A 24,956-nucleotide genomic window follows, 5' to 3' on the forward strand; every position below is an offset into this window, starting at 1 on the left:
CCCCCCCACCCCAAGTCAGGTTCTGTTGGGGGTTTCGTCCTATTAAAGGGAGCCCCCCTGTCACCAGCTGCTGCTCATGGTGAACTGTTGTGTTCTCTCTATAACATTCAAAGGCCTTGAGATAATGTTGCACAAAAACACTGAAATGAATTTATAGAGGTTTTTAGAGAAAGTGAAGAAGGAAATGAGGAGAAATGAGGCTTCAGCCTAGAGAACAAAATAAAACTTCTGGCCCAACACATGCCTGGGAACTTAACCCGAGTCTTAGGCCGTGCCGGGAAGATACTGAACCGGAAGTGGTCCAGGTATTTGTCAGAATAATTTCTCTATCTGAGAATATGAACTTTATATTGAAGCTCAAAATCAATGAAAACACTATGGAGGCGGTTTGAGTTTTTCATAGCTGTGACTTATCGCGTACTTCTGACGTCACATCTCATGATTAGAGACAGGGCCCATGACTCACCCTCCTCTGCTGATGCCCTGTGTGGTAACGCATGTGAATTAGCGTAAAACCGAGAGATGGCGACAGGGCAACAAGTGGATTTACTCCGCTGCTGAAACCGCAGAAGAAGAGGAGCCGCGGACACTGGATGAAAAGCGCTTCGCTCCGGGGCTCTCACACACTGCCCACTGCCCCCTCTCAGCACCATGTCGTCCACCGTGCGTAGAGACCTGGGCCGGGCGCTGTGCATCATCACCGGGGCCTCCAGAGGCTTCGGCAGGGCTGTAGCGAAGGAGATGTCTCTGCTGGTGAAGCCGCGGTCGGCGCTCGTCCTGGTTGCCCGCACCGGAGACGACCTCCGCGCTCTGCAGCTGGAGCTGGCCGAGTCTGAGGCCGGTAGAGCGGGCCTGGTGGTGGAGTGTGTGGTGGCGGACCTGGGTCAGACTGAGGCACTGGAGAGCGTCGTCAGAGCCTGTAAAGAGTGTTTCTGTGAAGACGTGGATCACATCATCCTGGTCAACAACGCTGGTAAGAAGAAACCTGTTCATGCTGCAAAATCAGACACACAGTGCAACAATGTTACATAACAGCTAACACACATTGTGTTGTGTTCAGAGTGCACAAAGAAATTAAAAATTCCTGGAAAAACATAAATGCTTTGAGTCCTATTTAGACTGGGGAATGGTTCCCAGCCTCAGGTCAGCTGATTGGACATGATTTGGACAGGGACAGGGAGACTGGTCTAAGACTGGAGCAAAGTACAAAGATAGCCTTAATGAAAACCTGGTCCAGGACCTCAGGACTTCAGACTGGTCTGAAGGTTCACCTTCCAACAGGACAATGATCCTGAGTGCTCAGTAAAGACAGGAGAAGCTCAGAGACAACTCTGTGACTGAGCCCTGACTTGATCCAGTCAGATACCTGGAGACACCTGTACATGTCTGTCCAGGTCCAGCCTGACAGAGGGTCTGCAGAGAGGAACAGAGAAAATCCAGATGTGTAACGTTTGTCTCATCATAACCCAGAAGACTGGAGGCTGTGATCATTTCCAGAGTGGAGGTGTTTTAAGTCCTGATTAAACAGTCTGAATACTGACGTCTGACGTTTCTATTTTTACTCTAAAATACCTGTTTTGTCATGATGGGAGAGTGTGTGTTTGTGTGTGTGTGTGTGTGTGTGTGTGTGTGTGTGTGTGTGAGAACACAGTGAAAGGGTCTGAAGACTTTCTGAATGCTCTGTACTCATGTGTATACTCAGTTTTCGTCACGTTTCCACACACATCTGCACATGCGTATATTGCTGCAATATCATAACCGAACCCACAACAGCTGCTGTCCTCTCCACTTGCTCCAGTCTTTGTCCACAGGACATGGTCACACCCATGAAAATGACTGAAAATATAGATACAACAGCTGGAAGTCAAAGTAGCTTCAGAGACAATAGCCTGCTGCCACCACCAGAGGGCAGAAAATTACATGATGAATGCAAACAGGCATCAGATCCTCTATAGGACAGAAAGCTGTTCCAAGATCAGATGTTAATGTCTGAACTTCAACATTATGTGAGCTTGACCTGAAAACTGTTCTTACATACACCTGCTGAAAGTGAATGGTTCCTCTGAAACTGTTTCTGTGTTTTCTTTAGATGATCTTATATCACACTCGGCTGACAGCATTAGAAAGTCCTCTGTTTCGGCTCATCAGGACTCTGATGTGTATATTGAACTGTATGAAGAGAGTTTGGTTTGGTCCTGAGTGATTTTTAAATACTGAGCAGCACTAATGAAACTGAACTGAATGTAAACCTCCTCCCTGTCCTCCCAGCCTCTCTAGGTGATGTGTCCCGTTATGCCAAAAGCTTCACCAACATGGCGGAGGTGGACTCCTACCTGTCTCTCAATGTCAGCTCCTCCCTGTGCCTCACCGCCAGCGTCCTGCAGGCATTTCCACAGCATCCAGGTCTGCGACGCACCGTGGTCAACATTTCCTCGCTGTGCGCCCTGCAGCCTTTCCGCTCCTGGGTGCTGTACTGCACCGGAAAGGCTGCCCGAGACATGATGTTCAGGGTGCTGGCAGAAGAGGAGCCAGACCTACGCGTGCTCAACTACGCTCCAGGTGAGTGGAGGTGGCCCTAAAGGTGTGGTGATACTGGATTCTTCAGATCAAAACATACTGGAAAAATGACATAACTGTACAATAACAAAGGAATAACAAAACACTTACTGATTACAAAATGAACTAATTAATAAAAGTAATTAATATTTAATCACATTTATTAGAAATGGCTGAATTAGAAAATAAAAAATGTGAATAAAATGTTCAAATTAACTAAAAAATAGACCAAAATTAAAACCAGTTAATCACTTAATCTTCTTTTTGGCATTAAAAAATGAAGAATTGGCTTTTTACACTGAAGCAACAGCCAATCACAGAGCTCTGTTATTAATACTAATGTGAAACAAGCTGAGTTTGGAAAAACAGTGGAATTAATTAAAAATGACCTGAACATACTGTGATAAACACAGCAGGATGAAGTCACGTCTCACAGTCGTGTGCTGAAGGTTGCAGGATGTTATATTTTGCATCCATTTATTCAGATGATTCTTGGAGCAGTTCGATGTCCATACAGGATGGTGTACCTGTCAAAGCTCGACATTATTGTCTGTCCTCTGTATTACATCAGGGCCCATGGACACAGACATGTACACAGTGGCCAGGAGCAGAACAGCTGATCCCACCATCAGGAAGTCTTTTTCAGACATGTTCGCTCAGCGCCAGCTGCTCACCTGTGAGGAGTCATGTGCCAAACTGATGAAGCTTCTGCTGGACGACAGCTACACGTCAGGAGATCATGTTGACATCTACGACCTGTAGACACAGCACCACCTGCAGGCATTTAGCACGGCAACCACATCGCTTCCATGTGCCTTGATTTTAGATGAACCTTGTTTTTGTAGAGTGTAGCTTTTTGATGGTGAGGTAAACCAAAGTGGTGAGAACTGTTCTGAACTGCTGCGTCACTTCAGGTCCACATCATCAGTCAGGGTCATAATGTGGTTTTGGGGCGAGTCCACTAAATTTGCAACATGACATCCATTCATCAAGGTCTCCTGATTTTGAATCCAAATCTGAATCCAAATAAGTGAAAGAGCCATGTTAAGAATTGTTAAGTTGTATTTAGTGACAGAGTAGTAAAAATGTTGAAATGCTCCTTAAGCTGTGCCATCAGATGGAGTTCATTAGTCTGTGGAGCAGGACAGTGTTTTATGTGCCAAGTAGAGCTCAAACACTGAATCTTGTGACTTTGTTTTTGTTCAGGAGAAACATTGTAAAGGCTGATTTCAACACACAGACTAAACACAGTGGTTTTCTACAAAATCCTGTCAGCAGGATCGTTATCCATCTAAAGTAAACTCCTGGTTATCAGTCAGCACAAGGAGGAAACATCCAACCAGATGTTTTCTGTCCAGATGGATTTACAGAACATTTACCTGAAGGTGTGGGAGTCATTTTAACACTGAGACCTAACTCCAGTCTGTGAGCTTCACTGTGAACCTTGACCTTTGACCTCCCTGGTGGACCAGACAGTTTCATGTCTCCTCTATGTGTTTTTATGTCAGAGCCTGAGTCATATTGTTTTCAGGTTGTCAGTCCGTCTCATTCTCACGGACACAATGTCTCAGTAACACCCTGAGGGAACCTCCTCAAATTTGGTACAAACGTTCAAAGGTCAGTGTGACCTCACAAAACACTTTGTAGCCGTTACTCAAGACTTCACACAGACACTATGACAAAATTTCACACATGGTTAGTATTTGATCTGCCTCTGGGTAAACAGGATGTGATCTGACACAAGTCTTGAGTGGAGAAGGGAGATGACTAGGGGAGGTGAGTCTAGTCTGTTGATACCTCTGGATGTGAATCCATTGTCTTTGATGTTGTTTAGCGTAATTGTAGTGAGTCATTAAAGTCTGTTGTTACTGTGTGTGTTTGTTCTAATGTAAAAATCCATGAATAAAATAAACAAAAAAGTATGTGTTCTGAATGAACATTACTGTGATAAGTTTTTGTTTAAAAACTGTAATACACAGTGATAACAATGATATGATAAAACTATAAAAGAAGCTCTTTAACTACCAGGTGTATGCGTAAGTGTATATTTCAGTGTATATATGTTCCCAGGTGAGAACAGCACAGAAATCAACCAATACATTTCTTTGCAGATTATGCATACGACTGAAAATTACACATTTTCACTCAGCTGTCAGTTTATTAGGCACATAAAGCTAAAGCTAAGTCAGTCTAATACAACAGTCCTGCAGTATATCTTCTACATGAAGGTGATAATGTTCAAGTTCATTTGTGTGATCATGGTGTGTGTGTGTTGTGTGTGGAGCTGTTGAGCTATATGACATGCTTCTGTCACCTCATACAACAGCTGCTGCTTATTATAGAGATGAGCAGAGCTATGTAAACAACATAAACTCCACATATTGAACAATGACAGTGTTTACTGTATATTTCTATATCAGTATTTGTGATGTTAGAGTGTGTATATATTTGCCTGCACTGATATTTAGCCAAAATAAACAATATAAAAATAACTACAGGAACAAATTACCAGTGTTTTTATCAAATTAATGTTGACGATGAAAGAAACTGAATACAAACACAAACAGGTTCACTGCTCTGTAAAACCCCCAAGCAACCCCAGCCATCAGAAGAGAGGCTCTGAGCTGACAGTTTTCTGAATGATCCAATAAATATATAGCAGATTTCAGGTAAACACTCAGAAACCAAATCCTGCAAGATTGGATGGTGGGTCCAGATGGGTGGGGCTAGGGGCATGGCTCAGGGGAGTGACTGCTTTGTTGTGACATCACAAAGTTCCAGAAGTCCTGACGGCTCGTTTTAAGGCTCAGTTTCTGAATACAGGCTTTGATACTTTCACAGTATTAATATAGAACCTAGACCTTCTTTATAATCAAAAACACATGGAAATTTACCTTTACACTTTATGGACCTTTAAATGATAATATGTCAGACTTGTATTTCTCTTGTGATGCTGCTTTATTTATTTATTTATTTATTTTGTTTTTATTTTTTATTTTTTTTGTGTCCTGTCCCAATATCATTGGCAAGCAGTATGAGTGGTCTGGATGCCTTGTGTTGTTGGGGCAGATTTACTCTGCGAAGGAGGAGTGTGGGATACTCCTCCTGTCACATATTTTAACTCTATTAAGACAACCAGACCGCATCAGGAATGAGAGTGGACAGGAAGAGAAGAACACAGCAACAGCAAAACAACCACAGTAACAATAGCAATAACTAACAATATCCACATCTATGGTCACTCTATAGTCCTTAATCATTAGATGCTCCGTATGTGTATATGTGTATATGTATGTGTGTGTGTGTGTGTGTGTGTGTGTGTATATGAGGGGAGGAGTAGGTGTGTGTGCCACCCCCAGAGCCCAAGGACCTGTGGCAGCATGCCCCCCCAGCAGCCACGTGCCTGACCCAAGGGGGAGCCCGCAAGGGAGTACAGAGGCACCCCAGCACAAGGAGGCCCGTAGAGGGACAGTGGGCAGGAAGCCCCAGAGCCAGCCCGCGACCACCAACCCCAGCGCGAGCCGGACGCAGAGCCAAATGGGTGATGCTGCTTTAAATTAATTCTGGCTGAAGATAGAAGTGACATAAAAAAACAGAGCAGAGATGCTGAATGTGTCTGAGCAGCTCTGTTTCCTGTCATGTGTCTCTGACAGACAGTCACAGCTGCTGTGGACCAAAATATCACAGGAGGAACCAACCCAAACAAGGGGACGACACCCACAGACCACCTCTACCTCTGCTGCCTCTCCACCAGCCCCTCTCCTTTCCCACTGCTCACCCCCCCATCCCACTCTGGGGAGGTGGTATAAGCCATAGAGGGAGCAAATTTATTTTTGGCGAAGGAGAGAGGGGGCAAGTGCACCTGAATGTGGGTGAGAACTCTCCCTGCAGCATTACCCCTCAGCCCGTCCCACCCTCAGACGCTTTCTCCTTCCTCTGCCTCCACTGCTTTGTTTGGCCAGTACAATGACTGTGGGGAACATGGAGCGTGCTGCACTGTTTGATGCAGGGAAGAAAGGTCGAGGCCTGAGGGCTACCAGAGAGCTCAGTACTGGGGAGGTGGTCTTTGCCGAGCCCAGTTTCTCTGCTGTGGTCTTCGACAGGTACGAGTCTCCGGTTGTTGTAGTTATTAGTCAGTATGGACCACTAGGAGGGCTGATCTTTTACAGACCTGGATGGAGGTTTGTTGTGGACTCTGACCTTGTTTCTAGATCCCCAGATTTTCATGACACCAGCTCTGAGAACTCTGTCAGTGTCATGTGAACTTGAGCATGATGTAAGTTTGGATTCAGTTTCGAGAGCAAGGAGGCTTCACCAAAAGGAGTCTGACAACCTGCAGCTTTCAGATTAATTTCTTTACCTTTCAGAAAAGCACACATTTTGTGGAGGTTTGTTGCAGATACAGTGTTTAGTACTGATTAACACCATATTTCAGTGACACGTTGTGGTTGGGGGGGAGTATTTATTATGACACAGCCGATGATGGATGTTCAGTGCACCTACTCAGTGCTTGTATGTGACCACAGGGTGATATCGTTTTATGTGTGTCTGCGTGTGTGTGTGAGTGTGTCATTACCTGAGCTGGGAACATGTAAGTGTTGAACTGAAGAGGGCTGAGGATGGAGCCTTGGGGATCTCCATCATTTTAGCATGGATGTGTAATTGCTGGTGAACACAGGTGGTAGAGACCTGGTAGTTTAACATGAATGAGACTAGAGGGTCTTGTAACTGACTATGTTAACTAACACACGATTTATCTTAATCATGTTATTAGATGAGTTGTTGTTCTGTTCCTCTCATGTCTAATGTCTCAGCTTGACTTCTGTCTTATGGGTTTTCATGTCTCCAACAGGCTTGTATGTGATTTCAGAGCTGCAGAGATCCTCATATGCAGTGTCCATAGTATTCTGCTCTTTTCTCTGTAAACATTTATGTGGGTATTAAACTGAGTGCAGCCTGGTTCTTTGTGCTGGAATGCTACAACAGATCTGGTAGCGACATGTCAAAGCCATATAAGAGCTAGTAGCTCAGTAAGGGTGTCCAACACAGCAGGCATGCGCTGAGATGATCTGCCTAATGTAAGGCTGTCCAGGAGAGCTAGTGTGTGTGTGTGTGTGTGTGTGTGTGTGTGTGTGTGTGTGTGTGTGTGTGTGTGTGTGTGTGTGTGTGTGTGTCTCTAGGGGAGTGGGCTTGTTTTCATATCCCAGTGGGAACTTGAACTCAACTGCACACCAGCACACAGGGTCTAGTCACTAGACCCTGTGTGCTGGTGTGCAGTTGTGACACTAGACTCTAGTGTCACTGTGGGAACAAATACTGAGGAACCTGAGGTTAGGTTAGGTTAGGTTAGGTTAGGTTGGGTAAGGTTAGGTTAGGTTAGGTTAGGTTAGGTTAGGTTAGGTTAGGTGTGTGTGTGTGTGTGTGTGTGTCTTTTTTAAGGGTAAGGTTAGGTTAGGTTAGGTTAGGTTAGGTGTGTGTGTGTGTGTGTGTGTGTGTGTGTGTGTGTGTGTGTGTGTGTGTGTGTGTCTTTTTTAAGCTGCATTCCAACAATCATTGCAGGTCTGTTCCGTGTCCTGTGGAGAGGCAGAGCTGAAGTAAATTGTTTACACACACACACACACACACACACACACACACACACACACGCTGCTGTCTGCAGAGACATGTGTGTTCACTCATACATTCACACACTGCAGCTTTGTATTTGTGGTCAACGTCCAGGAAGACAGAAAAGGACAGACAAGTTTTGTTAAATCTGGATTTACTCGTCTTGTGTTTTTGGAAACATACAGAGAGCGCTGTACTAATATTACAATTATAATTATATATAATTATAATATTAATAATATAATATTAATATTATTGATTATATGTATGAACAACACCTCAATATTTTTTTTATTCATTCACACAGGCTCAGCAACACAGCAACTGTGTGTTGTGGATCTGCAGTAACTGTGAGTGTACAGGGTCATTTCATTTCAGTCAGTTCATATCACTGAACCCCTCAGTGACAGGTTTCTCTCCAAGGCAGAGATGAAGAACATTTCAAAAGTCAGAACAGCATTAAAACCAATGACTGTTTATAAAGACAGACGACGTCTCCTCTTCCTCCCACTGTACAAAAATGAGATGAATCCTGGACACAGCTGTTGCCATGTTGAGCTAGTGAAGTCATTTGGAGGTAAAGTCTGCAACAGTGATCAGAAGGGGGAGCCATGGTATCAAGTTCCCACCCATACACCCGCACTAGCCAATCAGTCAGTCCATATGGTGTTCCTAATAAAGCACTCAGTGAGTGCATGTTTTTAGATGAGGTGTTAAAATGTAAGTCCATCAGAAACATCTGGATGTATTTGGCTTTGAGCTGATTCATTTGGTTCATGAACATGTAAGAAGTACTGAATCAGTCTGCAGCAAACCTGCTGGAGGGTGGGGTCATATGATTACACTGATTCTGAGACAGTCCTGACTTGTGATGTCACTGTCTGACGCAGGGATAAGATGATCTGAGATCAGCCTGAGGTCAGTGTGAGCTGGTAGAAACTGGTCCGTTTGGGACCATGTGTTTGGGACACCTGTTTCAGGTGTTCGGATGAAGATATCTACTAAAGAGGAAGTCGTCACGCATCATTTGTCATTGATGGACTGAAATAAATATTTCTGGGTTGACACTTGTCAGAGATTCAGTTAATCTCCATTAATATTAACTGAGGCAGATATGAGGTTTTCATAGAGCAGAGAGTTGAACAAACACGTCTTTATTAGATTAGAGATCTACACTGAATTAGTTTTAATCTCTTCGTCTTCATCCATCTGAGTGGCTCCAGAACAGCTCCATTAGAGCAGGGATCAGATAAAATTATATCATGGACTCTGTCAGCAATGTCAGAGCCACTGGATCTCACTGTGGTTTCAAAGAGCAGTGAATAGAAAAGTGTTCTGTTTAAGGTTAGCTTGTTAGCTGTCAGCAGTTAACAGCCATTACAAGTTAGCTTGAAGCTTCACCAGTGGTTTATATGAATGTTAGTGGTTTATATGAACTTTAGTGGTTTATGTGAATATTAGTGGTTTATATGAATGTCAGTGCTTTACATGAATGTTAGTGGTTTATATGAATATCGATGTTAATTCATGAGAGCTCCAGTAATCTGAGGCTGTCCTCATCAAAACCAGAATAAAAACGTGACACTGTTCATTATTTGACAGAAGAAATTATGTCTGGGTTGAAAAACAAACTGCAGCTGCCATCTTGGACTCTACAGGAAGAAGCTTTTATCTGAGTATCTGAGTATCTGAGTGAACTAATCCACTTTCACCATTTACTAAAATAAAATGACATGAGTGAGGAAACAACAGATTTTCATAATAAATTGCAAACATGGATATAAAATATTAAGGTGACTAATAGATTATAACAGTATAACATCATATTAATATAGCAGACAAGTTTCCTGAATACTGCATATTTAACAATATTAGGAGAGACTGGGGACTGTTGCAACACTTTTCACATTTCTGTTAGTTACGGAGAGACTATTTGTTCTAAATCAACCAAACTTTTATATATGAAACATTGAGAAGAGCATTTTTCAAAATAGCCTCCCTCTTACTGTCCACAGTGACTACAACACAAGCAGCAGTGGGTAACGTGCTGTGGGATTGAGATGTTTCTGGGTTTATAAACCCTCTGTGGTGAAACCTCCTCCGGGATTTGAAAACCTTCCACCACATGTTTTGGTGCAGCTGTGATGCCTCTGTTTTGTCTATTTGCTCCTCAGTTTGGCCACCCAGGTGTGCCACAGCTGTTTCCGGCATCAGGCCAATCTGCACCGCTGTGCCCAGTGTAAGTTTGCCCACTACTGTGACCGCACCTGCCAGACTGCATGCTGGGACGAACACAAGCAGGAGTGTGGAGCCATCAAGAAGACAGGGAAGGCCCCCAGTGAGCATGTCCGGTGAGAAACTGTCCGTCCTGTCTGAAGATGAATGACGTGAGGTACAACAGTCAGTCACTGTCTGCTGAACCTGTTTACTACTAGAACAAACCAGAGGACATGAAGAAACATGTTGTAGAGAGGAGGGTGTTCTCCTGTTCTCCTCGTCTCAGCTCTGACACTTTCACTGTGTTGATGACTCAGTGTCAGTAACATCAGTGTGAGGTTAGAGTACACAGTGGTGATTGTGCAGACAGTACAGTCCAGACTGACACAGTTAGACCACATCAGGACGCTGTTACCTGTGCACTCATGTAGACTGGTCCCAGGATATCTCAACTACTGATATATATGTCTCCCCCAAAACAAATATGAATGTTTATGTACAGTGGGGCAAAAAAAGTATTTAGTCAGCCACCAATTGTGCAAGTTCTCCCACTTAAAAAGATGAGAGGCCTGTAATTTTCATCATAGTTATACCTCAACTATGAGAGACAAAATGAGAAAAAAAAAAAAAAAAAAAAAAAAAAAATCCAGAAAATCACATTGTTGTCTGATTTTTAAAGAATTTATTTGCAAATTATGGGGGAAAATAAGTATTTGGTCAATAACAAAAGTTCATCTCAATACTTTCTTATATACCCTTTGTTGGCAATGACAGAGGTCAAACGTTTTCTGTAAGTCTTCACAAGGTTTTCACACACTGTTGCTGGTATTTTGGCCCATTCCTCCATGCAGATCTCCTCTAGAGCAGTGATGTTTTGGGGCTGTCGGTGGGCAACACGGACTTTCAACTCCCTCCAAAGATTTTCTATGGGGTTGACATCTGGAGACTGGCTAGGCCACTCCAGGACCTTGAAATGCTTATTATGAAGCCACTCCTTCGTTGCCCGGGCGGTGTGTTTGGGATCATTGTCATGCTGAAAGACCCAGCCACGTTTCATCTTCAATGCCCTTGCTGATGGAAGGAGGTTTTCACTCAAAATCTCACGATACATGGCCCCATTCATTCTTTCTTTTCCACGGATCAGTTGTCCTGGTCCCTTTGCAGAAAAACAGCCCCAAAGCATGATGTTTCCACCCCCATGCTTCACAGTAGGTATGGTGTTCTTTGGATGCAACTCAACATTCTTTCTCCTCCAAACACGACAAGTTGAGTTTCTACCAAAAAGTTCTATTTTGGTTTCATCTGACCATATGACAGTCTCCCAATCCTCTTCTGGATCATCCAAATGCTCTCTAGCAAACTTCAGACGGGCCTGGACATGTACTGGCTTAAGCAGGGGGACACATCTGGCACTGCAGGATTTGAGTCCCTCGCGGTGTAGTGTGTTACTGATGGTAGCCTTTGTTACTTTGGTCCCAGCTCTCTGCAGGTCATTCACTAGGTCCCCCCGTGTGGTTCTGGGATTTTTGCTCACCATTCTTGTGATCGTTTTGACCCCACGGGGTGAGATCTTGCGTGGAGCCCCAGATCGAGGGAGATTATCAGTGGTCTTGTATGTCTTCCATTTCCTGAATAATTTCTCCCACAGTTGATTTCTTCACACCAAGCTGCTTACCTATTGCAGATTCAGTCTTCCCTGTCTGGTGCAGGTCTACAATTTTGTTTCTGGTGTGCTTTGACAGCTCTTTGGTCTTGGCCCGAGTGGAGTTTGGAGTGTGACTGTTTGAGGTTGTGGACAGGTGTCTTTTATACTGATAACGTGTTCAAGCTGGTGCCATTAATACAGGTAACGAGTGGAGGACAGAGGAGCCTCTTAAAGAAGAAGTTAGAGGTCTGTGAAAGCCAGAAATCTTGCTTGTTTGTAGGTGACCAAATACTTATTTTACTGAGGAATTTACCAATTAATTCATTAAAAATCCTACAATGTGATTTCCTGGATTCTTTCCCCCCATTCTGTCTCTCATAGTTGAAGTGTACCTATGATGAAAATTACAGGCCTCTCTCATCTTTTTAAGTGGGAGAACTTGCACAATTGGTGGCTGACTAAATACTTTTTTGCCCCACTGTATGTTTATATTGGAGACATATGTTACATAGATCCCACAGCCTGTCAGTAAATGTTCAGTATATGTTGATATAACAGTAGACTCCAAAGAGGCATGTTTAAAATTAATAAGAAAAACATATATAAACATATAGGATTTTTATATGTATGTTGTTTTAATAAACCTATAAATTAACTATATCATTCCCCCCCCGTGTAGCCTGGCAGCTCGTGTGCTGTGGCGTATTCATAAGGACACAGGCATCGCATCAGACAGTCAGCTGATCTCGGTGGACCAGCTGGAGGACCACGTCGTTGACCTGGCTGAAGAAGACCTCAAGAAGCTCCAGACTGACGTGCACAACTTCCAGGAGTACTGGTCCTATGGGAGGAAGCAGCACTCTGTCGAATACATCTCCCACATCTTTGGCATTGTCAGTCTGAACGCTTCATCACATATCATTATTCCTGTGTACTTCATCATTATGTCTCCAAACTGCAAACTCAACCTTTGACCTGCATCTTCAGAAGTTAACCCAGCACTCCTTTCCCTCTGTGTGTCTGCAGATCAAGTGTAATGGATTCACTCTGAGTGACCAGAGAGGCCTTCAGGCTGTTGGTGTGGGTCTCTTCCCCAATCTGTGTCTGGTCAACCACGACTGCTGGCCCAACTGCACTGTCATCCTCAATCACGGCAAGTAGGTGTCCAATCTACTGCTGTGACATCATAATATCAGAGTCTACTGAAGTTAAACACAGTGGATGTTACAGAGGTTTACCACCAGCAAACATCAGTTCATCACCTGCTCAATTATATGTTTGTGATATCATTTACCAAAATGTGCTAAATTACAAGTGTCACATTGCTAACTGCTACCTGTTCAATCTGACTGTGTGATGAGAGCAGTGGAGGTGGACAGAACCAACCAATCAAATCACAGAACACTAAAACCACAGCTGTCTGACAGCACCTTCAGTATTGTTCCCTCCTCTTTTAAATATTTTGCATCACTCATGGTTAGAAGAAGAAACAATATTAAAACCATTGTAGAGAAATGACTCTGTCCACTGACGACCAGACTAATGACATTTTTTCACATGGCATCTGTATATATTGTATGTACTGTATATACTGAATATACTGTATATACTGTACATTATATCCCCAGAGAGCCAGGAAATACTAGCTCTCCTGTGCTGGGATAAAACACTGTGGCTCCAGTCTGGTGTGTGTCAGTCAGTTTGTGATGATGTCATTAAACATGTACATTAAATATGTATCATGTTAATACAACATGAAGTCCCCCAGTAAAACCTGACTTAGATCACTGACTCGTTACTGTATCATCCACTGTAACACCTTAACAAACGCTGTCACTTTCTGTTGCAGCCAATCAGCTTTGAGCTCTGTTCTTCACTCTCAGAGGAGGTACGTATCCCAGCTGTTCACCTCTCCACTTGTCACATAATGTGGCTTTAATGACACCTACCTGACAGAGACACACACAGCACTGCCCCAGCTGTAAGACTGTGTGTTCACTGCATTTTATCTGTTACACAATAGGTGCAATAAGTAGAGATTAGATAGATACATGAGTTATTAGCTGTTAATTATATCATCTATTATTATAAGACATCCATTTAATTAACATATATAATCAATAGGATGTATTAATATTAATCAATTAATTTAATGCAATGTTATTGATTTATTTTTCCATCTTATTAAATCTTGGACATTTACATCATATTGATGTTAATTATTATTTATTGTCCATGATGAATAAAGTAATCTGCCCTCCAGCACCTCTGAAACTCTCTAATGAACATATTACACCTCGTTGGTTTAATTTGAACAGAACCACAGGTTGTACTTTTGTGCTGAGGTTGGTTTAGAGATGTCCTGGACTTCCTGAAGAAACAGTCCAGCATGAAATGACCACCGCTCATAGTTTTTACACTTTTTGTACAGATCAAACAGATAAGATATAACATGTTCATTAGTGAACTTTAGGTTTGTTCCTAAGTGGATTTTATTATGTTTGGACAGAGCCATGCTAACTGTTTCTCCCTGACTTCTGTGTTTATGCTAAGTTAAGCTAAGCTAACTATGTCCTGGCTCCAGCTTCATATGAACCGTGCACACGAGATGTGTTATCAATCTGCTCATTTAACTCTCAGCAAAACAACAAAGATCATTTCCCATGATGCCTCTCTGATCTGTTCCTCTGATGAATAACGTCAGGACACACTGATAAATGATGAGGTGACATGTAGATAAACTACTGATGTAAATCAATGATTTCAGCTTTTATACAGTTTTTTTTTTAACGACCACAAAAAACACTTTACACTAGGAGTCACATTCACACACATTCACTCAGCACTTCTATACACAGCACATCTGTGTCACACACAGACACACACACACACACACACACACACACACACACACACAGGTGGCACAACAGGACCTACTGGAGATTGAACGACTGATCTTCTGATTAGTGGACGACCTGCTCTCCTCCTGCGCCACAGCCGCCCCCACATCATACTTGGTGCATAAGACTGTGTCTTTAAAGGAGCTATATGTAAGTTTCATAGCTAATGTTCACATTAGCAGCTGTTTACTCACCAGTCTAGAAGAAATGTGAGTTCAGCATCAAATTTCATCCTTCACTCGCCAACATCTGTCTCCAGAGGTGGAGACAAACAGCAGTGGTATCCATCACGTCTGTTCTTCTTCTGAAGTTAGCATGCTAACAGCTAACCCCAGCCTGTCACTTTCTAATAGTGACTCACTGTAGCCTCCAGTCTGTCCTGAAGACGCAGCTGCTCAGAGGACAGATTATAACCTCTGGTCTTTTAAACACAATGATGGCTGAAGCTGTGTCAGGTGACCATCACCACCACCTGCTCCTGACAGGAAACCTTACATATCGATCCTTTAAAGAATAACTGTGTTTATATTGTCAACAAATCCCTTCTACTAACAGGTTACTGTGTGTGTACCAAAGCCATGAACACACACTGTAGTTTATTTTGACCCCCACACACACACTATGTTTTTTTTTTAATTATTTTTTTTGGCTTTTTGTGCCTTGATTATAGCTTAGTGGAGACTGACAGGAAAGGGGGTAGAGAGAGGGGAATGACATGCAGGAAAGAGTCGGACCGGTTGGGAGTGACTGCCTGCTAAGAGCATCTTGCACTCAACATCGTACGCGCCCTAACCACTCAACTACCGGGCCGCCCCACACACACTATGTTTGATAGAAACTACAGTGAGGAGCTGTTTGAGGAAACTTTGGAGTCTTTTTAAAAAATAGAGTATGTATTTATCCAGCTGGATAAGAATCAGCTGTTTCAGTTCTGACTGGGATTCAGACTGTGCAGAGGGGGGCCACAAATGTGTGATGAGATCCAGAGACCCACAGTCCCATCCTCCTCTCCCCAGGATTGAGCTGCGGGCTCTGGAGAAGATTCCTGAGGGCGAGGAGCTGACAGTCAGCTATGTGGACTTCCTCAACCTGTCTGCTGACCGCCAGAAGAAGCTCAAGGAGCATTTCCACTTTGACTGCACCTGCAATCACTGCAGCCAGCACATCAAGGACGACCTGATGATGGCGGCTGCAGAGATCAAAGTGAGTGAGGGGGACAAAGGGGGCGGGGTTACTCCAACAGAGGGACACACACACACACAAAAACACTGATATTTTTTTTGTTGCTGTGTTTCCCTCAGCCCTCTGCCGAGAAGGTGAAAGAAGTGACGGCCTTCAGTAAAGAGTGTCTGGAGAAGATTGAGACATCTCGAGTTCAGGGGGATTTTCATGAGGTACAGATCTCTACTGTCAAGTCTCTACTTCACTCTGTAACTCTTTATTGTCAGGATGTCCCAAAAATTCAGTAAAAAGCCTCCAATTGATCCAGAATGCGGCAGCATGAGTACTGACAGGAACTAGGAAACGAGATCACATCTCTCCTGTGTTAGCTTCTCTGCATTGGCTCCCTGTAAAATCCAGGATAGAATTTAAAATCCTCCTCCTCACCTACAAAGCCATTAATGGTCAGGCACCATCGTACCTTGGAGAGCTTATAGTTCCCTATTTTCCCAATAGGACACTTCGCTCTCTAAATGCAGGTCAACTTGTGGTTCCCAGAGTTTGTAAGAGTAGAATGGGGGGCAGAGCCTTCAGCTATCAGGCTCCTCTCCTGTGGAACCAGCTCCCAGTGTGGGTTCGGGAGGCAGACACCCTCTCTACCTTTAAGATCAGGCTTAAAACTGTCCTGTTTAGTAAAGCTTATAGTTAGGGCTGGCTCAGGTATGTCCTGACCCATCCCTTAGTTATGCTGCTATAGAGCTAGACTGCTGGGGGATTCCCATGATTCACTGGGCGCTCTCTCCCTATTTCTTTCTCTCTCCCTCTCTCTCTCGATGACCTCATGCCATTAACTTTGTTTCCTTTTCTCTCCCGTAGTTTGTGCTTCTCCTCTCTCTCCCTCTCTCTGTCCTCATTCTGCAGGTATCTCTGCCTCGGGAGCAGCAGGATCCAGATCCACCACTACTCATCTTTACTATTAACCACTGTTACCTGTCATCATTATTATTGATAACACCATTACCTACACAGCTGTTCCTGGTCTCTCTCTCTCTCTCTCTCTCTTCTCTCCCCTCTCCTCCCCCTCCCCCTCTTTCTATCTTCTCCTAAACCCAACCGGTCGAGGCAGACGGCCGCCCACCCTGAGCCCGGTTCTGTTGGAGGTTTCTTCCTGTTAAAAGGGAGTTTTTCCTCCCCCCTGTCGCCAAGCGCTTGCTCGTTGTGGGAACTGTTGGGTTTTTCTCTGTAACAAAGTAAGGTCTTGACCTTACCCTGTAAAGTGCCTTGAGATAATGTATATTATGATTTGGCGCTATACAAATAAAATTGAATTGAATTGAATTGAATTACTGTCAGGTCTCTATTGTCAGATCTCTGCCGTCAGATCTATTGGCGGATCTCTCCTGTCAAGTCTCTCCTGTCAGATCTCTGCTGTCAGATCTCTACAGATCTCTGTTGCCAGATCTCTGCTGTCAGGTCTCTGTCAGATCTCTGCTGACGGGTGTCTACTGCCAGGTCTCTATCGACAGATCTCTACTGTCAGATCTCTGCTGTTAGATCTCTACAGATCTCTACATTCAGATCTCTGCTGCTGCTCCTCTCTGATCTGTTTCACTTAGCACTGTTTATGCTGTCCAACAAATCTCTGTCTTCTGTCTGTCCCTCCTCTGTCTGTCCTCTGTCCCTCCTCCTCTCTCAGGTGGTGAAGTTGTGTCATGAGTGTCTGGACAAGCAGGAGAACGTCCTGGCTGACACTCACCTCTACAGGCTGCGTGTGCTCAGTGTTGCCAGCGAGGTGCTGTCATACCTGCGGTCCTTCAGTGAGGCTGCAGACTACGCCCACAGGATGGTGGAGGGATACATGTGAGTGGAGACGGAGCATGTTGTCATGGTTACACTGAAGACACCAGGGTAGAGATCAGGATAGAAAACTAACCATGTGCTTTTTATTTCTGTACTCATCAGTCTGCATTGAAACACATTTCATCTCAAGTTTGTATGATAATTTTTTTCGTATAATTATTTTGGATATAAACTCCCAACATACATTTGCTAAAGTCACCATGTCACAAAATCCTTGTACCACCATAAATATCCATTTAAAGGTCAATACAGTCTAAAGGTAGGTGTCCATGTGTTTGTGATTATAAAGCAGGTCTAGGTTCTATATTAATACTGTGACAGTATCAAAGCCTCAGTCCACAGAGAAATGCACACAGCCTGTATTCAGACACTGAGCCTTAAAACCAGCCGTCAGGACTTCTGGAACTTTGTGATGTCACAACAAAGCAGTCACTGCCCTCAGCCAGAGGCCCCAAGCCCCATCCAGCTGGACCCACCATTCAACCTTGCAGGATTTGGTTTCTCTGAGTATTTACCTGGAATCTGCTGTATTTTTATTGGATCACTCTGAAAACAGTCAGCCAATCAGAGGAGAAGCTCAGAGTTTCTCTTCTGATGGGCTGATTGACCTGTTGTTTCTAGAACTCCAGAGAGAAGCCTGAGAGAGGAGATGCAAAACTACACTGAGATGGTTTTTGGTTCTTAAAATCACAAATATATCTTCTGATGGAGATCAACACTTCAGATAAAAGAAAGATCAGAAGTTACAATATGGAGCTTCAAACTCTGCAGCTGAGCGGTCACATAGTCCTGCCCTCATTGAAAACACCATCATGATGTACAGCGCCTTGAAAAAGTATTCATACCCCTTGAATTTTTTCACATTTTGTGACCTTACAGTCACAAACTTTAATGTATTTTGTTGAGATTTTATGTGATAAACCAACACAAAGTAGCACATAATTGTGAAGTGGAATGAAAATGATATATGGTTTTCAAAATTTTAAGCAAATATAAATCTGAAAAGTGTGGTGTGCATATGTATTCAGCCCCCTGTACTCTGATGAATACAAATACAATGTAAATACAATCCAGTGCAATCAATTGCCTTCAGAAGTCACCTAATTAGTAAATAGAGTCCACCTGTGTGTAATTTACTCTCAGTGTAAATACACCTGTTCTGTGAAGGCCTCAGTGGTTTGTTAGAGAACACTAGTGAACAACAGCATCATGAAGACCAAGGAACTCACCAGACAGGTCAGGGATAAAGTTGTGGAGAAGTTTAAAGTGGGGTTAGGTTATAAAAAAATATCCCAAGCTTTGAACATCTCAAGGAGCACCGTTCAATCCATCATCCAAAAATGGAAAAAGTATGGCACAACTGCAAACCTACCAAGACATGGTCGTCCACCTAAACTGACAGAGCGAGCGAGGAGAGCAGTGGTCCGAGAAGCAGCGAAAAGGCCCATGGTCACTTTGGAGGAGCTGCAGAAATCCACAGCTCAGGTGGGAGAATCTGTCCACAGGACAACTATAAGTCGTGCACTTCACAAATCTGACCTTCATGGAAGAGTGGCAAGAAGAAAGCCATTATTGAAAGAAAGGCATAAGAAGTCCCGTTTGCAGTTTGCCACAAGCTATGTAGGGGACACCACAAACATGTGGAAGAAGGTGCTTTGGTCAGATAAGACCAAAGTTGAACTTTTTGGCCTAAATGCAAAGCGCTATGTTTGGCGGAAAACTAACACTGCTCATCACCCTGAACACACCATCCCCACTGTGAAACATGGTGGTGGCAACATCATGCTGTGAGGGTGCTTTTCTTCAGCAGGGACAGGGAAGCTGGTCAGAGTTGATGGGAAGATGGATGGAGCTAAATACAGGGCAATCCTGGAAGAAAACCTGTTGGAGGCTGCAAAAGACTTGAGACTGGGAAGGAGATTCATCTTCCAGCAAGACAATGACCCTAAACATAAAGCCAGAGCCTCAATGGAATGGTTAAAATCAAAGAATATTCATGTGTTAGAATGGCCCAGTCAAAGTCCAGACCTAAATCCCATTGAGCATCTGTGGCAAGACTTGAAAATGGCTGTTCACAGACGCTCTCCAGCCAATCTGGTTGAGCTTGAGCAATTTTGCAAAGAAGAATGGGCAAAGATTTCAGTGTCTAGATGTGCAAAGCTGGTAGAGACATACCCCAAAAGGCTCGCAGCTGTAATTGCAGCGAAAGGTGGCTCTACAAAGTATTGACGCAGGGGGGCTGAATACATATGCACACCACATTTTTCAGATTTTTATTTGCTTAAAATTTTGAAAACCATGTAGCATTTCCGTTCCAATTTACAATTATGTGCTACTTTGTGTTGGTTTATCAAATAAAATCTCAATAAAAAAATATTTAAGTTTGTGGTTGTAAGGTGGCAAAATGTGAAAAAGTTCAAGGGGTATGAATACTTTTTCAAGGCACTGTAGGTGTTTGACTGATACTGATGTTCTGACCAGTGATGGGACCATTTGATTCTGTGAAGCATGTGTTGAGTACAGCTGAGTTACTCCAGTGAAGTGTGTGTCAATGTGTTTATGATTTCAGACGTATGGATGTAACTGAAGATGCGTGAGGCCTTGCCTCATCTGCACCATGTGACTGCTGTTGGTTCTGTGTGTTTGAGACCTCAGAGAGAAATGATCTGTTTTCAGTTTTTAGTTTGTAACACTGAGGTTTTGTGTGTATGTGAGTATATTGGTTGTGCACTGAACAAAAATATAAATGCAACACTTTTGTTTTCATTTAGTTCTCATTTTTCATGAGATGAACTAAAAGATCTAAAACATTTTCTATATACACAGAATAACCATTTCTCTCAAATATTCTTCACAAATCTGTCTAAATCTGTGATAGTGAGCACTTCTCCTTTGCCGAGATCATCCATCCCACCTCACAGGTGTGGCATATCAAGATGCTGATTAGACAGCATGATTATTGCACAGGTGTGCCTTAGGCTGGCCACAATAAAAGGCCACTCTGAAATGTTCAGTTTTATCACACAGCACAATGCCACAGATGTCGCAGGTTTTGAGGGAGCGTGCAATTGGCATGCTGACAGCAGGAATGTCCACCAGAGCTGTTGCCCGTGAATTGATGTTCATTTGTTCATTTCTCTACCATAAGCCGTCTCCAAAGGCGTTTCAGAGAATTTGGCAGTACATCCAACCAGCCTCACAACCGCAGACCACGTGCAACCACACCAGCCCAGGACCTCCACATCCAGCATGTTCACCTCCAAGATCGTCTGAGACCAGCCACTCGGACAGCTGCTGCAACAATCGGTTTGCATAACCAAAGAATTTCTGCACAAACCATCAGAAACCGTCTCAGGGAGGCTCATCTGCATGCTCGTCATCCTCATCGGGGTCTCGACCTGACTCCAGTTCGTCGTCATAACCGACTTGAGTGGGCAAATGCTCACATTTGATGGCGTCTGGCACACTGGAGAGGTGTTCTCTTCACAGATGAATCCCGGTTTTCACTGTTCAGGGCAGATGGCAGATAGCGTGTGAGGTGTCGTGTGGGTGAGCGGTTTTCTGATGTCAATGTTGTGGATTGAGTGGCCCATGGTGGCGGTGGGGTTATGGTATGGGCAGGCGTATGTTATGGACGACGAACACAGGTGCATTTTATTGATGGCATTGTGAATGCACAGAGATACCGTGACGAGATCCTGAGGCCCATTGTTGTGCCATTCATCCATGACCATCACCTCATGTTGCAGCATGATAATGCATGGCCCCATGTTGCAAGGATCTGTACACAATTCCTGGAAGCTGAAAACTGCACGTTTCAGAGTGGCCTTTTATTGTGGCCAGCCTAAGGCACACCTGTGCAATAATCATGCTGTCTAATCAGCATCTTGATATGCCACACCTGTGAGGTGGGATGGATTATCTCGGCAAAGGAGAAGTGCTCACTATCACAGATTTAGACAGATTTGTGAAGAATATTTGAGAGAAATGGTTATTTTGTGTATATAGAAAATGTTTTAGGGGACTAATATATATCAATCAGGGACAAACAATGAAATCATTCACACAACTTCAAAAAGAATTTAACTTACCAGCTCATGACTTTTACAAATTCTTACAGTTAAGAGATTACCTACAGAAACATCAGAAATGGGAGAACATCTGTAAGGCACCATCCAAATTAGAGGAAGTATTATGGTTGTTCTCAGAGGACAAGTCAAAAAAAGGGATTATATCAAAAATCTATTAAGCACTACAACACGAATGCAATGATAACAACTTGGATATCAAAGAAAAATGGGAACTGGAAGCGAATATCAGAAGAAGAGTGGGAGGAAACATTTAAAGAGGGACATAAACTAACTAATAGTCCAACATGGGGGGAATTTGATTGGAAAGTTAAAATGCACTACTTTTACACTCCGTTCATTACATCGAAATACAGCAATACAACTGACTTATGTTGGAGGGAGTGTGGAGCAGTGAGTGACTCCACTCATATATTCTGGGATTGCCCAAAAATACAGTATTTTTGGAAGAATGTTCAAAAGGAAATTAAACAGATTATGGGCATTAACTTCCCTCTGGAACCAGCACTTTACATTTTGGGTATAATTCCTGACAGTACGATAAATAAGAGCTCTAAATATTTACTGAGAATCCTGCTGCTAATAGCAAAAAAGACAATAACAGCTTTCTGGTTGAAACCACAGCCTCCAATCATAATGCAATGGAGAGACAGGGTAAAAAATGTGTTCATCATGGAAAAAATCACAGCAAGACTACAGTTGAAAATGGATATGTTTGATAAAAGATAGTCATTATTAGTACAGGCAATGCCGGGACTCTAGTCACCTCTAATTTTTATTTTTATTTAGGACTTTTAAAGAACTTCAAGCAAATATAATTGCATATAATATACATCCCCTCGGTGTTTGAGTTTGTGTTTGTATGTATGTATGTATGTATATGTTAAGTAAAAAATCAGTTGAAAAAAAAAAAAAGAAAATGTTTTAGATCTTTGAGTTCATCTCATGAAAAATGGGAGCAAAAACAAAAGTGTTGCATTTATATTTTTGTTCAGTGTATTTAAGATGGATCCAGTCTAGAAACACTTTGACCTGATTTCTCCTCAATGAGATTTTCATTTACATACTGGGACCAGCCAAGTTAATCTATTGCTGCTGTTCCTGATTCACTAAAACACTTCAGACAGCTTCAGAGTGGAACTGATACTCCTCTCCTCAACAGGAAGTTGTACCACCATAACAACGCCCAGCTGGGGATGGCCATCATGCGTGCAGGTGTCACCCACTGGCACGCTGGGCAGATAGAGGTGGGCCATGGTATGATCTGCAAGGCCTATGGCATCCTCATGGTCACCCATGGACCCAACCACGCCATCACAAGAGACCTGGAGGTGCGTTAAAGTCATTTACTTTTATGTTTGTATCATTACTTTTATGTTCAGCACCATTTCACCACAGTAATGCTGCGTCTTCATGCCTTCAGTCCATGCGCATGCAGACTGAGCTGGAGCTGAAGATGTTCAAGCAGAACAAGCAGGAGTACCAGACCATGAGGGACGTGGCTCTGAAGAAGCAGTCCGTGAGCAGCAGCTCCTCCTGATAAATGCAGCCGTCACCTGCAGCAGCATTGTCAATAAAACCTGATCTGTTGTGTGTCTGTGCACTAACATGTACACATACTGAATGTCCTCTGACACCCTGCACCCAGTCTCTGAACCACTACCACGTCTGGTGACACACTGTCCTGTGTGAACCAACATGTGCAGATGTAACACATGTTGCTTGTACAGTATCTACAATAAAAGTGGAGTTACAACATGTGTTGTCACTTTTGACTAATGACTGTGTGTGATGAGAAACATGTTGACAAACACAGAATCATCACCCACCCCCACAGATAGCGAAATAAATCCAGCCCATACTTGGGCCACATGCTTCTTTTCTTCTGGCCCAAATCTTCTGGCTGTCAGCCACTGCTGCAGGGTAACAGCTGGAATCTGCCCAGAGGTGGAAGTGCATGGGCCAGGCTCGGGCCGAGGACACAGGACATGAGGACACTGGTCCAGAAGTTTCATTTTGCTCCTTGAGTCTGATCTGCTGAAAACGCTGCTCTTATTAGTGTTGTCTCTAGAAACATTTAAATTACTGCTTCTTTGGATTTGCACTCATGTTTTTGGGGCACCACCTCCTACGAGGAAAATTCACAACCAAATGAATTCAGTGAATCCAATTAATCAGAAGCTATGACCCCCTACTTCAGAGTAACACAGGTCAACAACTTGAAATATTTAACTACCATTTGCTGACACAAGAAACAAAATGAATAATAATCATATAATGAAGAGCAAAATGAAGCAAACGGAGAATTTTAATGTGTATATTATAAAATAAACAGTGTAATGAATTGGGCTATGATGGGAGAGAATGTGGCTATACTACTTTTATTTACTATTTATTTACCATACCACTGAGATAGCTTTGAATAATATTTAGGTCTATTTAATAATATTTTCGTCTTTCTTGGTCAGAGCCCAAAGCAGTTGATGTTTGAAGTCAGGAACTTCTTGGCGGTGGACGCCTGAAGCACTGTAGTTGATTAAATCATCATAAATAAAATTTTTGATTCATTTTATGCTGATGGCACTCAACTGTATTTCTCAGTAAAACTGTCTCATCCAAAGGACCGGGAATCTGTAAGAAGCTTCACGTCTTAAAGCTTCCTCAGGACAATAGTAAAGCTACAGAGCAGTGGGAAACCTGTGTTTAAGTTTTAGGTACCACATCTTTTTAATAAGCTGGGAGGTTGTATAAGGAAGTGCATCAAAAAGTGCTAGTTGGGGGCATGGATGTATTATAAGAAGGTCTTATAATACATCCATGGTTGGGGGCGTTTGTGATGCGGAGAGAGTAGGAGTGCAAGAGCAGGGCTCTCCAGACCAAACACAAAACCGAACATTTTTGGGCTAGTGGAAGTGGCCAGAA

The 24,956-nt window shown here is 43.1% G+C and overlaps 2 protein-coding genes across 2 annotated transcripts; both read left to right on the plus strand.

The window, feature by feature from the left end:
* The first annotated feature begins 364 nt into the window (after positions 1 to 364).
* Positions 365 to 4,583, plus strand: LOC139611453 (sepiapterin reductase-like). The gene is made up of 3 exons (XM_071466150.1): positions 365 to 973; positions 2,269 to 2,559; positions 3,128 to 4,583. Exons 1-3 carry the CDS (start codon positions 652 to 654, stop codon positions 3,316 to 3,318), a joined length of 804 nt encoding a protein of 267 aa, XP_071322251.1. The 5' UTR covers positions 365 to 651; the 3' UTR covers positions 3,319 to 4,583.
* Positions 4,584 to 5,904: 1,321 nt separating this feature from the next.
* On the plus strand, positions 5,905 to 23,794 carry smyd1a (SET and MYND domain containing 1a). Its single transcript, XM_071466317.1, has 10 exons — positions 5,905 to 6,659; positions 10,338 to 10,514; positions 12,705 to 12,918; positions 13,052 to 13,182; positions 13,875 to 13,913; positions 15,942 to 16,128; positions 16,227 to 16,319; positions 17,783 to 17,946; positions 23,197 to 23,365; positions 23,458 to 23,794. The coding sequence occupies exons 1-10, from the start codon at positions 6,523 to 6,525 to the stop codon at positions 23,572 to 23,574; spliced, it is 1,428 nt and encodes a 475-aa protein (XP_071322418.1). The 5' UTR covers positions 5,905 to 6,522; the 3' UTR covers positions 23,575 to 23,794.
* Positions 23,795 to 24,956: the final 1,162 nt, after the last annotated feature.

The sequence above is a fragment of the Trachinotus anak genome, unplaced genomic scaffold (assembly GCF_046630095.1).
Source record: "Trachinotus anak isolate AG129_WGS33_773 ecotype Australia unplaced genomic scaffold, CSIRO_AGI_Tana_v1 ptg000028l, whole genome shotgun sequence".
NCBI lineage: Eukaryota > Metazoa > Chordata > Actinopteri > Carangiformes > Carangidae > Trachinotus > Trachinotus anak.